Raw genomic sequence first — 22,369 nt, 5'->3', positions numbered from 1 at the left:
TGAGTGTCTATGTATATAAATTGCTGTTTTGAGGTATGTTAATAATAGTAGTAAAAATTTGTGACACATCTATTAATGCATATGACACATCTATTGATGCCTATGACACATCTGTTGATGCCTTCCAAGGTTATGTCTTTCATATTTATACTGGTCAAAATATATCCAGTGTGGCATTGAGAGTGGCCAGGTTTCCCATCAGTGCCTAACTCTTTACTCTTAAAATTCAGTCTATGCATCAGTGCTTAGAACTTATGGTTGGTATTCTCTTGGCTATTGATTTAGTTCTGTTTCAAGTCTGCTTCAAGCACTTATACATGTAAAATGTCAAATAATTTCTTTCAGGTTTCTCCAATTTTTGAAATGGAGATTTTGTATCATTTTTATACTCTAAGAATATTTGATTTGTCAGAACCGGCTGAGTAATATCACTCGAAATGAGGAAACGAATTCAGGACATGGAGAACCAGCATCTCATAAGGATAACAAAGGTGGGGACGTCTACCTTATTTTCGAAAATGATGAGCATTGGCGGACATTCAGAACAAGTAGCTTTTTGTATTATGAAATATATGCCATAAAGTATTCATCTCTACTTATGTTTAGGATTATTTATGTATTATTGTTATTACATTATCCAACTCATTGTTCATATCTTCTTAGATTGTTACTCGTGAAATTTATAACCAAAGTGAGACGTAATTGACAGCTTCAATGTGGAACTTTTCAACGCCTATTATCTCTTGTAGAGAAAGTTATTTAACTTGAGTATTTTTAGTTTTTCATTTTAGTTGATGATCATGAGTCAAACTCACCAATTTAAATTCTTTTAAAATTGTTTAAATCCTAAAAGTGATCCATGGGAACGCAAGCTTTGGCTTACATGTAGACATTTATGTGAAAAGACCTTTTACACACATAATATGAGTGTCATCTATGTACATGTAATAATTACTATTTCTATTATTTGTTGTTATATTTAATGTCTTATTATTTCTGCATCTTGCTTCATTATTTCAGCCATAGATATATAAACCCTAGATAAATAAGGTTTATATATCTATGATTTCAGCAGAGATTTTAGTCACTGTAATAGAATACCGTTTTTTATATTTCTTTTATTCTTCTTTTTTTTGAGATAAGGTCAGTTTTCACAACTATTTGGTATACTATCCTATACGATATCCTATTGTTTCGATCCAACCAGATGGTTCAGTCAATCAAGACCAAATCAACCTCCTTATTTTACTAATAACAGTCTGTTCAGATGAAGTGATTGGATATACAAGGTCCTACCAGTACAACCGGTGTAATTGGTGATGACAACCCAAATCAGACACCCTATTGATTGTGTGCCAAGTCTGTATGAGTAGCTGTAATATTATGACTGCCCCACTGATAAATCTGAACACTACCTCTGTTCATCACAAGCTGGTGAACCTTATCGAGTGTTTTGGATTACATTAACAATGATTCTGTAGAAACAGAGCCGTCAGCACCTGCTAAAAAGGTTGAGGACACGAGCTCCACTGAGAATCGTGACAAGTTTGAAGAGGTGAGACAAATGCTGATTGTCTGGTAGCTTAGCGGGCTGTTAGCACGAATTAGTGTATAGCTCTGCATTATAACTCGGTTTCCTAGCTGATAGACTAGTCTAGTAACACTTTCTGACATATCTTTCTTCTGTAACACCAATCCCAACTTGATCTTTTCGTCTGGTGATCCCGTTGTTAGCGTGTAAGCGAGCAAATTATATAGTTTCATATTAACTGTAGCTTGCATATATTTTCTTTGTTGCTAGAATGCATTTGTAGTGGCATTAGTGTGAGCTTGTGGGTGACCTCACCATTTTGCACAGTTTTGCAATTGTTTGTATTTTGTTGTATTGCACATTTTCTTTTAAAAAATACTAGGATTTTCAAGTTCGTCAAGATAGAGCAACCAGCCTTCCGGTTTGTTTGCCGGTGGTGCCGGTCTGCTTTGGCATCGACTATACTAGCGATAGAATTCGGAAGGTAATGAACTCACCAGATGGCTTGCTTTCATTTCTGAGCCAATCGTTCTACCAATTTAATAATTCCTCTGGTCTCTGTATAGAAGTGGTTTGCTGTTTCGTTCGTTGTTTAGTTTCTTAGTTGTTTCAATCCATCACTGATAAACATGTTTCAATGCTGGATTAATTGTGCATGTCAAGTAAACTCGTTCTGTAGTGCAAGCGCTTGTTTTCAAATGAGATTTGTTCTTTTCTGCGTCTTACTTCATTTCCAATAGATCTATATTTTATAGAGTTGCAAAGCTATCGCATTTATCCTCTTGGTTTAGATGTTGTCAATCTTGTAAGAAAAGGAGTTTTTGTGAAGAATTTATCTAATGAAGATAATGCTGCTGCTCAGAATACCTGTGCATTGTTGTACAGCTGCTCAGAATACCTGTGCATTGTTGTACAGTTGCTCAGAATACCTGTGCATTGTTGTACAGCTGTCAGAATACCTGTGCATTGTTGTACAGTTGCTCAGAATACCTGTGCATTGTTGTACAGCTGCTCAGAATACCTGTGCATTGTTGTACAGCTGTCAGAGTACCTGTGCATTGTTGTACAGCTGTCAGAGTACCTGTGCATTGTTGTATAGTTGTTGAAAATCACGAATGTTAAAATAAGCTGAAAGTTCACACTTTTCTGTTGAGATTTGCCCATGCATATTGAACTTTAACATGATTCTGTTTGGAAGTAGTTTCTTGCTATGCCAGTATGCGGATATTGGTTTGCTGTAGCACTTCTGTAGCAGAGTAACTGTTCTGGGTGCGCATTTTTATAGTCTAGGTGTCGTTGTGTTGTTTCCTCCGATCCTCTGTGTTACGATCGACGTGTTGTTTGTTGAGGAATTCTTCTCCCACAACCTATATGTTACTATAGCAGCAGGCACTGAGGCGATCCTCAGGCCCTGAGACAGAGCAAAACTCATCAGATCCAACATCATGGCGCGCTAGTCTTCGTAAAACTGGTAGCTCTTCGTCTGTATCTGAGACTGTTGAACATCATCTACCGAGTGTGACCAAATCGGCTTCGGCCACGGCTGTTGCAGGCAATGTGAGTGGCTCAACGCTTGAAAAAAAAACATCTACATGTAAAGCAGTTTTTTGATATTTGCCTGCAAAGGGGTTTAGATTTAATTGAAGCAAAGATTGCGTTCTACCTAAATACATGCTTTTTCATTCAGCATTCAACAGCGCAATTTGTTCTTTCCATACTTGCTCTACTGCTTTGCCAAAGTCTGTGCCAGAATAGATTACAAGAAAAATTGTGATGTAACTCTTCTTGGCTTCACAAGCTATTTTGTTAATTAGATGTTTACGCGTTGCTTTAAAAACTACTTTTTTGCCACTCCAGAAATGTTTTGTTCAACATTGTCAAAAGCCAATCCCTTCTTAGAACTTTCATCGCATCAGCAAATTTCTGACATGACAGTCTTTTGTTTCAATTTTTGTCTACTCAATGCTTTAACCTCTAGAAAGTTGATCCGTCAGATAAGAAGTGATTCAAGAATATGAAGTTAGTTGAATCTAAACCCTTCTGCTGCCTCTGCTGTTTAGCCTGTAGTCCATTAGCTGCTGCCGAGTTTGCCCGTTACTATTGTTACATAGAGCATCAGGGTCCGGAGGTAGTTAGATTTCAATCCAAATAACTAATTGGAAAAATTGTTAATTCCCTTGAATCTTACACTAGTCAGTAAACTGTTCTATTAAATAAAGAGTGAAGAAACCTATTCGCACCTCTTGGGTTAAATCAGTCGTTTCCCTACCCATTTTGGCACAAGTCAGATGGTCTTGAGATAGCCATAAATAGGCCACTTTGTAGCATATCCCTGATTGTTCCATGTGACAATGGTAATCGTCTCTGTCTGTGCTATGCTAGTATAAGTTTATCAGCAACGCTTATTTGTAACATTGGCATCGCTTGTTGCAAAATGCTGCTTTATCATTTATCTGCTTGATGCCATCATTCTTCATTGTAGTAACTCGTGATCCTCTAGCTATAAAACATTTTAATATGATTTTTATTTACCTTTAGCATTTAGTTGTTATTATAGCATGTGTCTTCAGGCCCAGCTAGTCGTGCTTTTACTACCAAAATAGTATTGACCATCAGTAGCTGATTTGGTTGTTTGAGCTTGTCACACGGGTGTCCTCGCTGTAATACGTGTTTGTCTAGCAAATGGCTAACATGCTCAAAACGTTCTCAAGATATGCTAGCTTTTCTATCATTGTATCTTTAATTTAACGGGTATTGCAAAGTCCTAAATGTTTTTTTAATTCTTCGTAGTCATCATCGAAAATGGACATCATCTATTTTCAAAAGCATAGAAAACAGATGATATCCATTTTCTATGCTTTTGATTTCTGGATGTTCAGTCATTTATAATTCATTAAACCTGAAGATACAACGCGGAAGATGCAACTCACTAAAACTGATGACTAAAATTATGGCAATGATAAAAGCTTTTATTACTTTGCATTCTCATCTGTTTAATTATCTGAATTAACTTAATTTCTTCTTTGTCAACTTTTCTGCTGATTATCGCTGATGGTTTTGTTATGTGTGTAACGAACTGAGAGAATCTATAGGCAACCCATTATTACATGATGTAGAAAGAAGGTGCTAATTTGGCATCATGTTTCATAGGTACTGTTTTTTTTTTCTTCCTTCAGTCGTTCAAGCTCAAATGATAACTACAATTTATCTACTTTGTTTTACAATAATTGCTTCTTTTTCGATCTTATAAACCTTTTTTAAATGTATGCATGTTGAACAAACCTTTTAGGCATCATTGAATAATAATTTGTTATTGTTTGAAGAATTCTGCTATAGAAGGAATACATATATATTCCTTCTATATATATATATATATATGTCTCTCTTTCATCATTTGTCTTTTTATTAAACCCTGTGTCCAGTTATAGCAATCAAAATCTAGCAATGAAAAATCTGCACACCACTGGATTTGATCTCAAAACTTCCAGATCTAAAAGCGGCGAACTTAACCTTTAAGCTACACAGAATACAATGGGGTCATTGGGCAAATAGTCATTACATTGATTGAGATACTCATGCTTAAAGCGCTTGTTTGGGGTTAATAACTAGCACTGTTAACCGTTGTTCATAATGATTGTTAAGCTGCCTCAAAACACTGGCATTGTTTAACTAAAATTTTTAGTAAAGCTTTTGCTTTTCAGGTGAGTTACTCAAATTCATTAGGTAATTATTTTATTACCTATGCAACTCCGGGCATTCTCCTAGTAATATTATAATTATTCAAATTGTTTGATCTGATGAACTAGTTCAACCATCTAGCATCTGTGTAGCAGACAAGTAAGTGCTCGTATTTCCATTCTCTTTAGCTTACCTCTACCCTAGGACACTTATATTTCACTAGTATTTAGTTTCGTGAGTAGCATACAAAGTAAAATTTTGCTGCAACTTAATTTCGCAGCTCTTGATGAGTGTGAAAATGTTGGAGTGTGAAAATAAATGCAGTGGAACAAACATAATTAGATTCCTCAGGTTCGGTTCACCGATAAGAAAAAAATTTCAATTTGGGACTAGTTTGTAATTGTGAACCGCAGGTAGAATGGTGTGGGTGAGATCGATAATGCAATTTGATTCTTGCTGCTATTTGTTTCTTGGACTATCAATGAACAAAGCTATTTAATTTCGCATTTTCGCTCGTTCGTTATGATAGTTTAGTTTCGCGCATGAAATTTTCGCCAGAGGATGACTCCTCGAAAACGTGAAAGTTAGATGAGGCGATACATAAGTGTCTTAGGGTATTCTTAATCTTTTTGTCAACCTTGGTTTCATCTAATGTAGAATATGTAGATTGTCAAATAGCATGCTCATCTTTTTTAATTAGCTCTCAGCTTCATCTTCATTTTTGACTTAGATACTCATATCAGGCATATGCTAAAAAATGTATCGGATTGATAAGTTGTTGGGCGTTGGGGTGGTTCACCTACCGGCACCTGTATACGCTGTCGCTGTTACTACAGGAAGGGAAGACCTCATCGTCTTCTAGTTCAGCTAACCTGCCTGTGCAGGTCAGAGTTGACAATAGGCGACCATTTGTGGCCCTTAGGGATCAGGGACTCTCTGAGCGGAGTTCCTATCCTGTGACAGCAGGTCGGTCGCAGTATGTTCCTTACTATCGGCGCCAGCAGATGGAGAGGGAGGCTAAGGTTTGTGTATTTTACGCTGCATTTGGAAACTTGTACAGCTGCCTTAGCTAGCAGCAATCAGTTAAAAATTCATGGCTGTTCTTTTTGTGTGACTTTATTTTTAAAATGTCCACTATCTATCGTTTTAGTGATGTTAGTTAGACAAAAAGTCAAATCAAATCTATCTCTCATACCTGAAGTTGTTTCTGCTTTCTGTCTTCCAACTTAGATTTTCTGGTGGTTTTCCTTTGCTTTAACATAACTTGAAGTTTCTCTTCTTTTTCTTCTTGTCGTAAAGATTTATGTGGGAAAATTAGATGGCCGCATCAGTTCTTGACGAGGAAAGTCTTTATGCTGAGACAATTTTATTTTACTGACTGCTTTCCTTCTGATATCTTATCATCCATTTACTTCTTTTAATAGGCCAAAATGGACAAAGAGGTCACTAAAGCTGCAACAAGTGCCCCTAGTCAAGAGCGACGTGTTGGTCGCTTTGTGACTCCGCAGAGAGATGATGAAGCTGAAACAAATAGAAAAATAAAAGCAAAGAGAGCGCGTGAAACGAGGCGTTCAACGCAGGTTGGAGTTTCTGCATAGTTCAATTTTTGATACGATTGCTTGTGTAGTTTGATTATCAACATATTGGGCAACAAGGCTACTGAAGTTCTTTGTTTTTTACACTATCTACTGTCAAACCTTAGCTTGCAACTACTTTAACTTATGACTTTCGTAATGTATGACATAGTATTTAAGCAACTGTTTGACTCTATCCGAGAATTTATTTGCAGCATACAACATCCAAAGTTTTTCGAAATATTGTGGTTGTGTAAGTTGGTACATACCGTAAAACATCTAATTGAACGCCACCTCCATTTGACCGCCACTTTGACATGTTTTATTTTTTATGAATCCATAATATCAAGTGATCTGTAGAAACATTTACATGTAGAATCGTTTACATTATTAACAATCAATTCTCTCGTCCAACTCCAAAGCTTTTTGCTTTTTTTCGTGAAAACTTTGAAAGCAACACCATAGAAATAATTAATATCTGTCTTAGGCTAATAGTAGTTCCTTGTTTAACGCGGTCTTAATACTTCGAAAAACATGCATAAAAAACAGTTTGCAAATTTTGGGCTTGAGGTTACGTTTAACAAACAAACTTTTACGCATTTCATCTTTGCTAAATACTGCGCGTAAAAGTTTTGTTCTGCCAAAAAATTGTTTGGACGCTATTATCGACTAGTTCAGCAGTGCAGAAGAAGAGTTGAGGCCAGAAGATATTGTGGAAAGTATAGGACAACTAGATGATGTTCGTTCCATCGAAAGCAACAATCAGAACGCAAACAATGGAAATATTTTTGTTTTAAAATCATAAATTTTTGTTTCTGCGTGTAGTATAAGTATGGTTCGTTTATGCCAATCGTTCATGAATATATATTCGTATCATTTGATAGATTATCATTATATAACTTACAAATATGCAGATTTATAGCATGTTATTCAATAGCATCTTTGCGGCTATCTTAACACGGCTTACAATGGATCGATGCTCATAACTCCACTTCTATCGCACCTAAAATGCTAGTTTTGGATGCAAACTGTAGCAAACATATCAATGAGTGCAATGAGCTTTTATGCAACATTGTTATATATAGATATAAAATAAAAATAAGTTTTGAAGTTAGAATGAAATAAAAATTGAAAATGCCAACAAATTGCAAAAAGGAACACATACGATTATATCATCGCAGGTCAATTGCAAGCAATAGATATCAACTGGTAGAGATATTTCTCGGTTTCTCAATGCATATTTATTAAGAGATCTTTGACAAGTTGGAGGTAAGTTAGCAGATTTATTGCATCCAAAAGGTTTAATATCACTCCGCCGGAAAAAGAGCAAAATATAGGCGACATTCGCTTCGTCAAAATTCTGACCAGCTATTTGAAAAATACACCGCCGACTCCAATTGACCGCCACTATATAGGAAGGGTTGAAAAATAGAGTGCCATGGCATTCAATTAGAGGTTTTACGGTATATAAATCGCTCTCCTTCACATGATATGGTTTAACACGGCTCTTATATTATTAAACGGTGTTTCATACCTTCCTTATATAGTTTGAAATCGTGAATTTTTAGTGTGCGATTGTAGTCATACATAGAGAAAAAGGGTGATGAGAGTAATGCTTTCCTTAAAATTGAAGCAAGGATTTAGAGTGAAATGTAAACAACCTTCTTTGGATCAGCACTTTGAAAATATCTACGAAGTAGTCCAGTAGTTTTTATAAGGGAAGTGAAGGTTTCACAATGAAATGAAACCTAAAAATGTGTGAAATCAAAAAGGCTGGAATAGGTATTAATGTAAAAATTTAGTGTAAAATGTAAACTTTACAAGTTCTAATTGAAAAAATTGAAAACAAAAAGCTAAGATTATTTAAATTGCACTGAGTCTAAAGCCTGGTTCCCATATACGTCACAAGCACCGGTAGCCGGATCGCAGGCTATCAGGGATGAAATGCGAATCTACGCGCCGAGTACCGCCATCAGTTGCCGGCGTTCGACGCAAGAGCTCTGCACTGTTCAACTATCGCCAGGAGCTGCAGGCAAAACCTTCCTGAAATGTACTATATACTCACAAGTCAGTGCTTTCGAAAACGGAATGGCGAATGGCTTTTTTATGCGATCATCAATGCAGCTTTATGTGAGCATAAACCGCCGAGTCTAGCGCCGCAAGTTTTGCTGCACGAGATAACCACCAGGATCACGCAGTCGATATCGGAATCATGCTTAAGTGTGACTAGCTTCGTATCACTATCTGCTGCATCGCCAAGGCATCTTTGATTTAAAGGCGAAGTGACAATAACATCTTCACCAATTATCACTTAGCTAATTTTATTTTACGGTTAGTTTTCAACTTAGTTTTATGGAAGATAATTCTTGTAGCTATATGTGAGTATATACTGTATTTTATAGTTTTATAAGCTGTAGAAAGTAGTGCATTGTATTATTATAAAGTATTTATTCCAACACGGGATTAATTTAACGCGTGGAGAATATTTTAGAAAGGATTAACATCGTCATATGTAGAGGTTTGATTGTTTTTCATTGCTTGATGAGTTTATTCAGTGACCCGCGGTCAGAATTCATACATTTGCCACTCGCTACATCTTTTGTTTTCAACATTATATGTTATGTTGTTGTATTAGGGAGTCACTCAGGATGATGTGAAAGCAGCCGAGGCAACACTAAAAAGTGCAGAAACGGAGAAACATATTAGTGGAAGTTCTAGCGAACCAGCTGGGGTGACTGACCAACCAGTCAGCAATGGAGAGCCTGCATCAGTCCGCATCGACTCCAACAGCGCCGTCGTTGTTAGGCCTGAGGACTTGAGTGCAGAGCCTGCTAGGCGACGCGCTTGGGGCAGGGTGAGTAGAGGACTTAACGTAGTTGATATGGGCAGGTACTTGCAGCTGTCTTCTTTCGCGTGCTTGTTAACGTTTCTTTAGCTTGCAGCTTTGGTTAGATTAGCCGCATGTCCATCTTTTGATAGAACTTTTCTTAGGATATCTGACTCTATAATTAGTAACTTTTAATATTTACTCTGTTACTTGTATGCCGGCATATGATATTTCAAAACACACCGCTGATATTCATGCCCTCCCTTTACTTAGCACACGATCTGCACTCTTATATATAAAAGCTTTTTGTATCAATTTTTACTATATTTCATCAGAGAGTATCGATATTTTTTTGTCATTTGCAATTGTTTTTGATTTTTTAGTTGGTCTGACTTCTAAGATGTTTCAAGACTCATATTGCTAAAACTTGATCATGGTTAAAACAGCAGAAATATACGCAAAATGATGTCACTAGTTGCTATCATTGCTGTAGCTGATATCGACTATTGTGTTCAAGTTGTAGAATTATGAGTCTCTATTCTGTCCGTCTCTCTGCAATTATAGATGTCATAATCAGACTTTCACCTGATCTGAGCATTTTAATCGCAATCAAGTTGTGTCGATTTCAGTCTTGAAACATCCTGGCAATCAAACCACTTCAAACATCTAAAACAGTCGCAAATGATAGAAAAATATCTATCCTTTCTGATAAAATCTACTAGAATATTGTGCAAGTTCATCTTGAATTGTGCGAAATGTCTTACGAGAAAAATAATAGCAGGCTTTGGTTTTCATGTTTTTTCAGACTACTGAGGTAATCAGATCGGGATTTCTCAGCTTGTTCCTGACAGGAAGACTGTCAACGTTGTATTGTTCTATCTTTTCAATTGTTTTAATCTCGGTCATATTTTTGCTTTTTGCATAGGTGGCTGTTAAATATGCCATTTGTTTTCCTTTTTCTGTTGCATTTAGCACTTGAATTTGGTGTTTAAGCATGTACAGATGTGCTCAAATGGGAGTTGTTGCTGCTGTTTTAAACCCTGCATTCAAATGAGCATGTGATCATTGCTTTTAAAAGGTTGCAAAATTTATCCTTTTTTCATTTGCTGTTTAGTTACGCAGCAGGTTGCATCAAATTTCAATGCATAAACAAGAAGTTCTATGTTTGTTGCACACTGCTGTTTCTGTGCGAAGCTAGTTAAAGTTTTACTTCTATTTCTACATTGAAAGCAACATTTGACAAATAATTCACTCATTCAAAGTCATTATCGCTGCCAAAAGTATCGTTTTACTGCTAACTGGCTTCACGATCGGCGTGATCATGCCGACAAATTCATACCTCAAATTGGCAAATTGATTTGCTGTTATAATTTTTCTGTTCGCAATCTTAATAAATTGCCTATTATCCTAGATTTCATGTTGTTATCTACTTGATTTTGTCCACTAGCGCAAGACAACTAGAAGCTTGGCTATATTTTGTCTGCCAATGTTGTTTGTAGTCTGTATCTTACGACCCTCCATCACCCTTGGGTCCATATGCGCCAGATATTTCATCTGCGTCCTCTCGTCCACAGGTATTCTCACATGACCTCTTCCTTCTACCTAACATGCCTAGTCTAGTCGCTTATTAGAAGTCTCGCCAAATCTCCTTACACCGCTGCTGTCATCTTTTTAAAGATGAGCAGTCTTGCAAGATTTCTGGTTTCTGTTCATGGACATTTGTACGATTGGTCTACGCATCCGTGCGTCCAAAGTTAACAGCATTCCATAAGCAGATTCTACTGATGCTCATAGGCATGCCTATCTAGTTAGAGATTATATTTTATTTTGCTAACCCCCGCTTTCTGTTTTCTTGGACTTCGCTGGATTTTAGTTTCTGTATCCAAATGTTTTGACCGCATGACTCTTGTAGTTCATTTGCAATTAACGATTATTTGATAACGATTAGCTCGAAATTTAAATCCAAAGTTGGATCTGCCACCGAAGATAACTGTTGTGAAGTTGAGTGCTTTATTTGGGCATACAGTTAGTTACTTGATAAGTAAAGTCCGTCAACTGTATGAACCTTTCCTTATGAGTCGCTGCACACGTCTTGCTTTATCCTTGCTGCCTCGCTGCATGCCCCCCAGTAAAAATACCTTTGAGTGCATGTCAGCTACCATATGCCAACCCTAAAGTAAACAAGGATTGATCATACAAATCTCTGCCTATTGTTGGTGACTTCAAAAATCCTTCATTTGTTCCCTTTTTTGAGTTTGGTGTCGCGAAGTTTGTAACTTGATAATGGCTCATGAATTGGTGATTGCTAAAAGAATGGTGGGGTTGTGAATCATGATTGTGACTCAGCTTTTTTGTTCTTTAGGACGAGGGTCGTTCATCCTCATTTAGAAAGGCCAGAGATACTATAATCTCAGGCGGCAGCGCTTCATCTGTTCCTGATGCCTTGGCTAGCAGCTCAGGTAACATAGATTGCTTTCATACATTGCATTTGTTTGCTTTCATGTGTTTTGAGTTTGTCATCAATTACTTGCATTTCGTTATCTATGGTTTTCACATGCATGGCACAAGTTGGTACAGCCAAACCTTGACATGTGTCGTGTGCAGAAACCATCTTACGTTTGAACAAATATTTCTGTATGAATACTTTGTATTTTATCTGATTAACGTGATAAATATTTTAAGTGAATACTCTAGTATTAAAACAAGTGTACTATATGAATATTGAAACTAAATTATATGTAAGAGACTTTATTAAGTAATAATCCAGGAAAAGGCTTTCTTCTGTTAATTGAAGTGTAGCCAGTTGAATTATAGCCATACTGATACAGGAGGCTGACAGTAATACAGATATAGTTGAGCTCAGACTAGGTGAACCGAAAATAATTTGGCTTAGGTATGTTTTGTTTTTCAGTAGACATATGTACCTACTCTCACTTTTTCCAGACAGCTTCCGATTTTTTAAGAAAATTGATCCGAAGAAGTCTTTTTTTTTTGTTTTTATATTATTTTTTGTCATGTTCTAAAATGGCATTCTTTGTTCATCTCCACTACTTATCATGGGTTCATGATTTTAAAAAATTAATTCAGAAGGAAGGTATGAAACGCTATAAAGTTATTTATGGGCACTGTTAAACCAAACTTGGTGATGGTGACCTTCAGACATTTGTGCTGATTTATCCAACTGTAATGTTTCAAGAAACTAGAGATCATATATTAGAAATTTGTATGTTAAGACAAATATTTGCTGTAATGCTATGTCGCAAGTTGAACGATTTTAATCTCGAGGTTATACCGTGTCAAGAATTGATTGCGATAGTCTGTATATTGCATGACAAGCTTGCCATGGAACCTGTTGTGTCTTGCATGTATTTAATAGATTTTTATCGTTCGGTTGTATGTTGCTTGCAGCGTATGCACGCTATCGGAATGGTGACCTTGAGCCTTCAGAGGCAAGATCTAGGTTAAGCTGGCGTTCAGAGAACAAGGAGAATAATAATAAAAAAGGTAACCTAAATAAAAATTTGCTCAGCAAGGTTTTACTGATAGCCTTTGTATCATCCAAAAGCCTGTTTCTGTAAGCAAGGACTGTGGAACATTTGGAATGAAACTTAGCGCTGGGCATCCGTATGACGTGCATGTGGCTATGAACTCGAAATAAGATCGAAGTGTTACCATTTGTTCGTCTGAAGAAATGTTCCCCACTTTTGAGTGGTCATCATTTGCATGTTTCAGGAATGACTTGTATCTGTGTGCAATTATTGTGACCATTTTTTGTCTGTTTGAGACACCAATTGCTTTTTTCTCTATAATACTTGTCATTATAAATCTTGCTTTAGGTGAGTTGTCGATGGATTCTATCCATTTTATTTTACCTACATATACATAGTTACAATAACTTCTCTTTTAGCCAAAGATGAGGAGGAGGACACTGATAAGGATCAAAAGAAACCCAGGCTATTGCGGTCAAGACGGAACCGCAGAGAGAGGCGATCGACTGGAGTTATTAACTATGATGAGGTTAGGGTTTTTGTAAGGAGGAATAGTTTAACATCATTTGGCATCGTACATTAAGGCTTTACATCAATTATTTCTACTAGTACGCTTCCAGTCCTGTGTGCCGTGAGAGATCGTCATGTGTAATCAGTATATGGAGAATTATCCCATGAAGTGGTAAGGGGACTGAATGGTGTGGTGGGAACATGCTTGATTTTGAATTTGACACGCGGGTTAGATTCCCGTGTGAGGCAATCTTTTTCTTAACATTCTTAGCGTGGCTTTGGACAGACAGACAGACACAGCTCTTATTATAGTAAAGATTAGTGGGGCTCAAGTAGGGATTAATTGGGATAAGCACTCTCGCTGTGTTTTATAATTTGTTAGCCGCTGTGTGGCATTAGAGGAATTTGTAACAAATTCATAAAAACCTTGTAAACATCCAGGTAGCATTTTTGTAAACAGGCCGAAAACATCTCATAAACATTAGCTCATTATTAACGAAGCCTCAGAAAATTAGGAATTCCCGTTTATTCAACATCAGTAAAATAGCAAACAAGTCTGTGCGCCAATTTCTATCACATTTCATCATTAAACCAACTGAAATGTTTGTCCATATCTAAAATGTTCCATATGTTCTAAAATTATCCGCTTACACCATTTGGTTACCAGATCAAGAAGTTCCCTATCGTTGTACAGTTGATTCACAATGTTTTCCTTTCTTGCGCTAGTGAGACTGTTTCGTCAGTAAAAATATAGGTAGAGAAGTTTTCTGGTTGATCGCGTGATATTTTTGTTAACAATGTCGCTTTCTCCCAGTTAAAGAGATACATGCTACCATCGAGGTGTTTTCCAAGCTCATAGTTTACATGGACAAAAGGGATAAATATTTCACCTTTTGAGTCACTTTGGATTCTATAGTCGTACTGTTAATTTCCGATTTCCAAAAGAATTTTAAACAGATTCAGTTCTAATAGCTAAATAGGCTGGTCTACTTCTCCAATTTGTTCAGATATTTCTTTTATTTTGCATACCGTCCGTCTCTAATGTTAAAACTACAAGAACTTTTGCTTTTGTTCTCACAAACGCACACATACTTGTTAGGTTAACTATCATTCTCTATACTTGATGTACAATTCGTAGTGAATTAGTCATAGCTGAGCCAATACACCTGGATGGAATGCATCATAAAGGGATATATGTTGTGTTAGGTGGTTTAGGTGTGTGAATTAAGATGAGCTGCCATGTTAATTCTGTTGTGTGAGCATCGAGTTGCTTTTGCTAGATGGCAAGTAAATAAGGTTGTCAAACAGTTTATGCCAGTCATGTGCTGCATTGTAGAATTTGTTTTAGAATGAAAAAAATGAAGAGGAAAAAGAGCAAGATACATCTGAGTTGTCAGAAAATAGCATATCCACAGAGGCTTCTTCGGCCAACTCTAGCAACGTCAGCGGCACAAATTGGGTAGGTGTATGAGTGAAGGTCAATAATGTGTATCTCTCTCTGTATAAGGGCATCTTGCGAAGTTTGTCGGTTTTTGTTTGTTCAAGCATAGATGTTTTCCATTGCGTTATACCCCATACATTTTTAATGGTGACTAGTGCTGACCACCAAAAGTGAGAAACCAAAAAGTGGCGTAAACTCTCTATTGCACACATACATCTATTGCTCAATGTTGGTATGTGTGTCTCTCCAGCTATAGATATTAAAATCATGGAATAAAGAATCGGGAAGCAGAAGTTTTGATCTCAGAACTTACCATTAGCAAATTTGACGCCTTAATAACTAAGCTACACGAGCTTGATAGATTTTTTAGGCGATGTATGTCACTATATGGGAGCAAATAGGCAATCGCGCCTTCAGTCACGTCGCGAAGTCATGGCATTGTGGTAGCTCTTATTAGTAAGCTTACTCAAATTATCCATTTTCAATGTGCCAGGCTAATATCAAGTGGCAGACAACTCTCATTACTTCTCATTGTTTATAAGCTGATTTTTAATACCCGGGCAATGCCAGGTAGCACACAGCTAGCTAGTTTATATGTTAATAGCACACATACATTAGTTTATACATTGATAGCCAGTTTGTGTAAAACCAAGTACATCTTATAGTTTATATATTTGAGTCACAGTGTTACCTTACTTGAAAACAAGTCTAGACTGGCTTATTTGTTCATTTTCCAATGAGAACCTTGCAAGGTGGTGTCAAGGTGATGTCACCCGAATGGTTCTTGTAAATATTCTTCACTTATGTTGCCTCTGATAAACAGGTAGCACTGCAGTGTTTATTTCCTGAATATACATTATTGCTGGTAATTTAATAGCTTCATTGGCTAAGATGTCGCTTTTTTATTTGTGATGTCAAATTTATGTTGATTCCGTTCCCTCTCGTCCAGTCATGTGTGATAGAAGTGTGGCTATCAAAAACTCAGCTTCGTACTGAGGATGCGAAACATGAGGCACAAATTAGAGACAGGTCGCTATTTGAGCAACCCACTTAGGGAGCCGTAATGCCACCACATCGAACACAGTGATGAGGCGCCATCCTCTGCGCTTGTGGTCTCAGCACTTGTATTCTTGCTACTAATTGTCTTTCTTAACTGACTGGCATTGATTATATACACTCTAGATAATATGTATCAAACCAGCAATACATAAGACATATTTTAAGTACTGTTTGGCTAAGTTATGTAAATGACATTCATTTGAGATACAGTGAAGCCTAAAGGTCCAAACACACTAGGGGAGTTTATCGCGAGCGTCATGAGGAGGGCGGAGATATAGCTGGCGTGTGCATAAACACACTTGAGCGATTCACTAGCAAAGGATATAATGGGCACACTCACAAACTGCCAATAAAATTCTGTATCATTAGTTTCTTCGGAGTTGTTAATAAATTTAGGTAAGTCAATATGGCGCAGTCTAGGCGACAACGTAAACAACTTTCGCATTTGTTATTAATCCTATCTCACTTTCACGGATTGTACACTGCCTACACTACAAGAAGACAAGAAAAAACGATTATCCCACGACCAAGCAAGAGTGAAACGATTGATTGGGAGAATTATGATAAATGCACATGTGCACACAACTCCCGAACAATTATCCGTTAACGGCCGTCACCAAACCCTTGCAACGAAATCCTATCAACAAATTTTACTATTTTTTGGTAAAGTCGTTTAAGTATAATAATGATACAAAACGCATATAAACCTATTTAAATATGTTACCAAGTCTTTGAAAGGTTGACGCAAATTCCTAAAACTAACCCATCTGATCGGATTATACATAAATAGACAGATTTATTAGGACGAAAATCGTCACAAAACGCTTGAAAAGCTTCGTTTAATTAAAGTTAAGACCGAGAATTGAAACGCCGAGCGACAGAGAATAGAGCGATAAAGTCTTGCCACAAATCGCCACAAAACGCTTGAACAGCTTGGGTTATTACCTAATAGTTTCGATCGACCTACGAAACGCCAATAAAGCCGTGCGACAGATAGTAGAACTGTTTACTGTGTACTGTTTGAGGCGTAGACCGATTTACAGGTACGAAAATGTGGCACACAGTTTATCAGCCTACGTTTTTGTCCAATTACCGAAGGTTATTCAAATTATCTAGAACATCAGCCAGATTTCTTTACATCTTATCTACAAGGTAGGGCGTTACTACAACGCCCTTCTATGACAAGAATATTTATTTATTTCACTCCAGTTTGCATAAAACTTCCAGACGCGTAAATGCTCACGCTCGCTCTCTGTTACATATCGCTGTCAAAACCATTCTACATTCATCACAACACAACCAACTTTCAAACTGTATATTACACATCAGTTTGCCGTTTAACTTTTAATATTGCATTTCAGAGATATAATAAACATATTTTTTTATTGTTGTTGTTAGTTAAATTACGTACAGTAGGTTAGGTCTACAGCTTGAATTAATATTTATTTTATTATTGTAAAACATAAGTTTGAGATAGTTAAATATTTATTTTATTAATATTTATTTCTGTTACATATCGTTGTCAAAACTGTTCTGCATTCAACACAACCAACTTTCAAACTGTATATGACAATATATTTTACTTGTAATATTGCATTTCAGAGCTATAATAAACATATTTCATTATTGCTGTTGTTAGTTAAATTACGTACAGTGGTTTAGGTCTACAGCTTGAATTAATATTTATTTTAACCAACAACCAACTTTCAAATTGTTTATTACACGGCAGCTTGCCATTTACTTTTAATATTGCATTTCAATATAATAAGAGATATAATAAACATATTTCATTATTGCCGTTGTTATTTAAATTACTTACAGTAGTTTAGGTCTACAGCTTGAATTAATATTTATTTTATTATTGTAAAACATAAGTTTGAGATAGTTAATTATTTATTTTATTAATATTTATTTCTGTTACATTTCTGTTATTTCTGTTGCGCCTTTTTAGAGTCGTGCTCCCTCAAATTTATTTTATATCATCTCAAACAAGTCTCATTTACATTATATTCTGTCAATTCCTGCTGAGAACTACTTTTTCAACAACCAACAGTACCCTTTCTTTTTTCCATTATTACTTTGGTCGTGGGCTGTATGACAGTGGAATTTCTAGAAAAAACGACAAGAAAAAACGATTATTGTATTTTTAACTGTTATATTTTTACGATTTTTATACATATTTTATTTTGTATTGGTTTTTTATATTTATTATATTAAATATTTACCTTTCTCAAGATGGTCAACCTGCGCAACGATTGACTCCAAATGTTGGTTTTCAACTCGGATTTTTTGATAATTTTTGTTTGTTATGGTGTACATGACTGAAAGTGCTTTTATTAAATTTATGAACATTTCAGTGTTCGTTCTGAAGATGTTTCAATCGTAACAAAATAGCAAATTGTTGCTGCTGTACGTTGGTAAACATCAATAAGAAATAATTACCTGCCGTAAAATTGCATTCTGGTAAAAACCAACCAATCGAAATGCATCTCGCTAGCGATAAAGTTGTGTAGAGAAAGTCTAGCGTTACCGCTCTGCATGAGCACGCTGAGTGAGTTCTAGCGCAGATTAGCACCACTCAGCGCGATATCGCTCTAAACATCGCTTAGTGTGTTTTCTCCTTAAGCTCCTTGTATCAGTTCAAATTTTGTTCATAAGTAAAATATTAACCCAACGCTTAATTTCTATATGAAAATCAAAGCTTCGAATGATGTATAAACTGTGACAGCAGCTCAACATTGAAGCTCAACATTGAAGCTCAACATTGAAGAACAATACAGTAATCCCTCAATTCTCACGGTTAATCAAGTCTGGCGCGAAAAAGGAAAATCTGTTTAATATAAACTATTAGACTCATATCTAGTAAACTCCCTTTTTTATTAATCGAAAGCTTTTCTCATGTTCATTAGACAGTTTTACGGTCAAGACTAGTGCTGGGACGATATTACGATATTTCGGTATACCGTCGATACCACTTTCTGATACCGACCATACCAAGTGCTTTTTGCCCATATCGAAATATTGGATATCGTCGATATTTGACGATATCGTCGATATTTGACGATATCGACGATAATATATATATTCTACTCGATTTGATACCCGATTCTTCAAAGAATTATACTGGTACTTGGACTCATTAGGGAGTTGTTCTCTCATGGCAGCGTTATCTGGCAGGTAAGACAATTCCGAATAACATTTCGATATATCTGTTGGCTACGCCATCATATCGTACCGAAACGAATTTTTAATATCGTCCCAGCACTAGTCAAAAGTGTTTGTTAAACATGATGAAGAGTGTCACAAGCATTTGGTATTTTTACACTTGACAAAACGGAGCAGGAAAACAGGGAATCACAACGACTCCTAGTACAGTGTTACTCACGTTGGGATCTCCCTAGGCCAGTGTATGAAAGGGTTTTCCATTTTAGTTTTTTTTATATGTTCTCTCTATTTAAGTTGTAATGAATAGTTCATGCCTCAAAAAGTACTGAAGCCATGAAAGCTGAAGTGCACAGTAGCGAGTTATTAATCCGCGATGTTCGTAAAAAATGGTTTCAAAGCAGTTAACCGCAGGAAAGTTGACAGCTAATTACTAATCTGACTGCAAACTGTTAAAGCTACTCCGATTTACCTTTTCGTCAAGTCATTCCTTCAGCTATAGTTCTACTATATCGACGACACACACGACCACACACGCTGTAGAAATATATATAATTTGATTGTTTATTTACTTCAAGATGCAGGGTATACCTGGTGTGAATATGAAACACTCTCACAGATCAATGCTGCTACCTGTCTACATCACTGCTCTCGATGTTGCAGCCTATATTGATAAAATCTCTTCATAATCAGGCAGCCATTTATAGCTGTGCTCTTCAGAAATGCATCGGAATTAATCTAATCAGCAGCTTCAAATACTTATTCTGCGATCAATCTTAAGTTAATTACTTCATATTTCTTATTAATTTTATACTTTGCGTTGTTGCTCATTTCAGAAAACAATCCGCCATAACGAGTGATAATTTGATATCAGCCCTGTGGAAGATTCTAAATTCATAGCGTTATTAACTAGAACTATGCAACTCACTCCTATGACTAGCACATTGTAAAAACGCTTACTGATTGTTATAGCTACTCGGGTGTGCAGCTAACCAAAGCGTGAAAGTCGCTGTGTTGGCATTGGAACTGTTGAATTAATTTCTCATTCATAGCAACTCGCTAGCAACTGTCGTATAGGCCTAGACACAAAATGATTACTACTTCCCATGAACCCATTACGCAGCGTGAGTCAGATTGGAACTTGTCTTGTGGAAAAAAATGTTCTGAAATACATGTGCATCTAGATTGCTGTAGATGTCCTATCTACTAGTGGGCTGAGTTGGAGTTTGAATATTTAACTAAAAATAATGTTTTTATAGTTTGTAAGAAACAACAGGACTTTTGGCTGTAAACTCGGTCTGATGTTTTAAAAATTCTAATCGGTTTGAGAGCCGAGTATAGATGTTCAAGTCTATTAAATACTCGCTATATACTCCCATCCATTTAACTATGAATTGAAGATTTCTTTGGTAGAATTCTTAATTGATGCTACAAAGTTTTTAATGTCTTTGAGAGAGATCATTGAAGTCTTTCTAGATTCAACAGCCTAGTAGATGAATTTTCATGTAGAAGGAAGGAGTTTAAAATGGTGCGATTGAAAATTTAATAACTCGGCTCGAACCAATTCACATAACTAAAACAACTTAAGCAATTTACATTCGTATTGTATTAAACATGCTAATTTTAAAGGTTCATAGTTGGGCTGTGTGTAAAATAAACTGGAAAAATAGCAGCGCCACCTGAATTTTTTTCAAGTACACAATTCTGTCTGAAGGGTGCCTACCCTCAACCCACCATGTTTATATCTTGAATCGTTTTATTACTCATTGTCGTGATAACTCCATATAAAATTTTGCCAATTCGGTATTTAGTCCGTGTTGCATAGGCATATTGGCTAGTGCTGCCTAGTTGCAATAAGCATCTCACACTCGTGTTATCCTTGTTGTTATCTTTGACAAGTTCAGAACATCAAGAAGTCAATCCATTTCTTTTACAATTGGTTGGAGTTATTGCTGGTATGCGTGGAAGGGATTGTTGGCCTTCTGCCAAGCAGTATGACAGTGAATTCTTCAATGATAATAGATTGTGGTCTCTTACGTTCTACAGTTATTTGAAAAAGGATTACTGTAATGTGAGTATGTCATCTAGGTGCTGAATATTACCAATGAATGATCAACGTATTAGTGTTCAGCCATTCATGGCAAGTACTAGAAGCTGCATGTGTCTGTTGGCTCAGATTTACTATAAGATGTGTTATAACACATATAAAACCTGTGGGCCCAAAGGTTTCTACTGAGTTGGGTTGAGTTTAATATCGGTTATTTGTGCAGTTCATAGGTTTTGGGGCAGGTAGAAAAGGATCCTGTTACATTCGTGTAAGTTTTTGCCTAGTATTTATTCTCGAAACTTGGCACATGATAATTAATTTCATATTACAAATTTCGTCCTTCCTATAACCTTTTGCTTTTGATAAAAAAATGTTGTGTGTATACTTCCAAAAAAGGGATTATCATGTGTTATACTCAAATTTAGATTAAACTAATAACTGTGGGCTCAAAACGTACCATCTATTCGAGGAAAAATTCTTATGTCTCACCATATACGGCACTAACCAACAGCTATTGATTAATTAGCCGACTACAATGTCTGTATTTAATTTAGTTTCTAAGTTTTGAGAGTGTATCACAAAACACAATGTTTCTTTCTTAAAAATAGGCAGTACTGTTTATTTATACACTGTGTTTCAATTAAAGTATATCTGACAGTCGCAGTCTGTGCATGTAATGAGGAAGGCTATGTGGCAGGAGGTTATGTGGCAGACTGCATCAGAGCAATAACATATTTTCTTCAAAAAATGATTCCTTTTGTATGCAAAATATAGTGTGCAGTGGCTGTCGTACCCATTCATATCAGTTTGATGTGAGAAATTCAATACGTGCTTGACGATCGCATAGTCGATAAACTGAATTTGACTTTGGTATGACAATCATCTTTCAGATTATAGGTGATCTCCTCTGACTCCATGAAAATGTGCTTGCAGGTACTTAGAATGAATAGCGATTGCTGTAAAGCAGGCGATGGTGTGATGATTAAATGAGTTAGCTTTCCTGCATTAATTAGTAGTTTTAGTAAGGGTGAGATGGTTACACTAATGATGTG

The 22,369-nt window shown here is 36.3% G+C and overlaps 1 protein-coding gene across 5 annotated transcripts in view; it reads left to right on the top strand.

The window, feature by feature from the left end:
* LOC137405470 (protein phosphatase 1 regulatory subunit 12A-like) overlaps positions 1 to 22,369 on the top strand; it is a 75,320-nt gene that overhangs the window by 36,189 nt on the left and 16,762 nt on the right. For 2 of the 5 annotated variants that reach the window (XM_068091742.1, XM_068091741.1), the window contains exons 10-20: positions 413 to 491; positions 1,482 to 1,555; positions 2,915 to 3,088; positions 6,046 to 6,231; positions 6,634 to 6,789; positions 9,419 to 9,637; positions 11,110 to 11,184; positions 11,973 to 12,069; positions 13,019 to 13,114; positions 13,518 to 13,627; positions 14,957 to 15,067. In XM_068091742.1, coding sequence (XP_067947843.1) covers positions 413 to 491; positions 1,482 to 1,555; positions 2,915 to 3,088; positions 6,046 to 6,231; positions 6,634 to 6,789; positions 9,419 to 9,637; positions 11,110 to 11,184; positions 11,973 to 12,069; positions 13,019 to 13,114; positions 13,518 to 13,627; positions 14,957 to 15,067 — 1,377 coding nt within the window. The remainder of the gene's footprint in view (positions 1 to 412; positions 492 to 1,481; positions 1,556 to 2,914; positions 3,089 to 6,045; positions 6,232 to 6,633; positions 6,790 to 9,418; positions 9,638 to 11,109; positions 11,185 to 11,972; positions 12,070 to 13,018; positions 13,115 to 13,517; positions 13,628 to 14,956; positions 15,068 to 22,369) is intronic. The other 3 variants (XM_068091743.1, XM_068091745.1, XM_068091744.1) reach the window with 3 other exon arrangements.

This window comes from Watersipora subatra, chromosome 9 (assembly GCF_963576615.1).
Source record: "Watersipora subatra chromosome 9, tzWatSuba1.1, whole genome shotgun sequence".
NCBI classification, from domain to species: domain Eukaryota; kingdom Metazoa; phylum Bryozoa; class Gymnolaemata; order Cheilostomatida; family Watersiporidae; genus Watersipora; species Watersipora subatra.
This window is presented reverse-complemented; position numbering and strand designations above follow the sequence as displayed.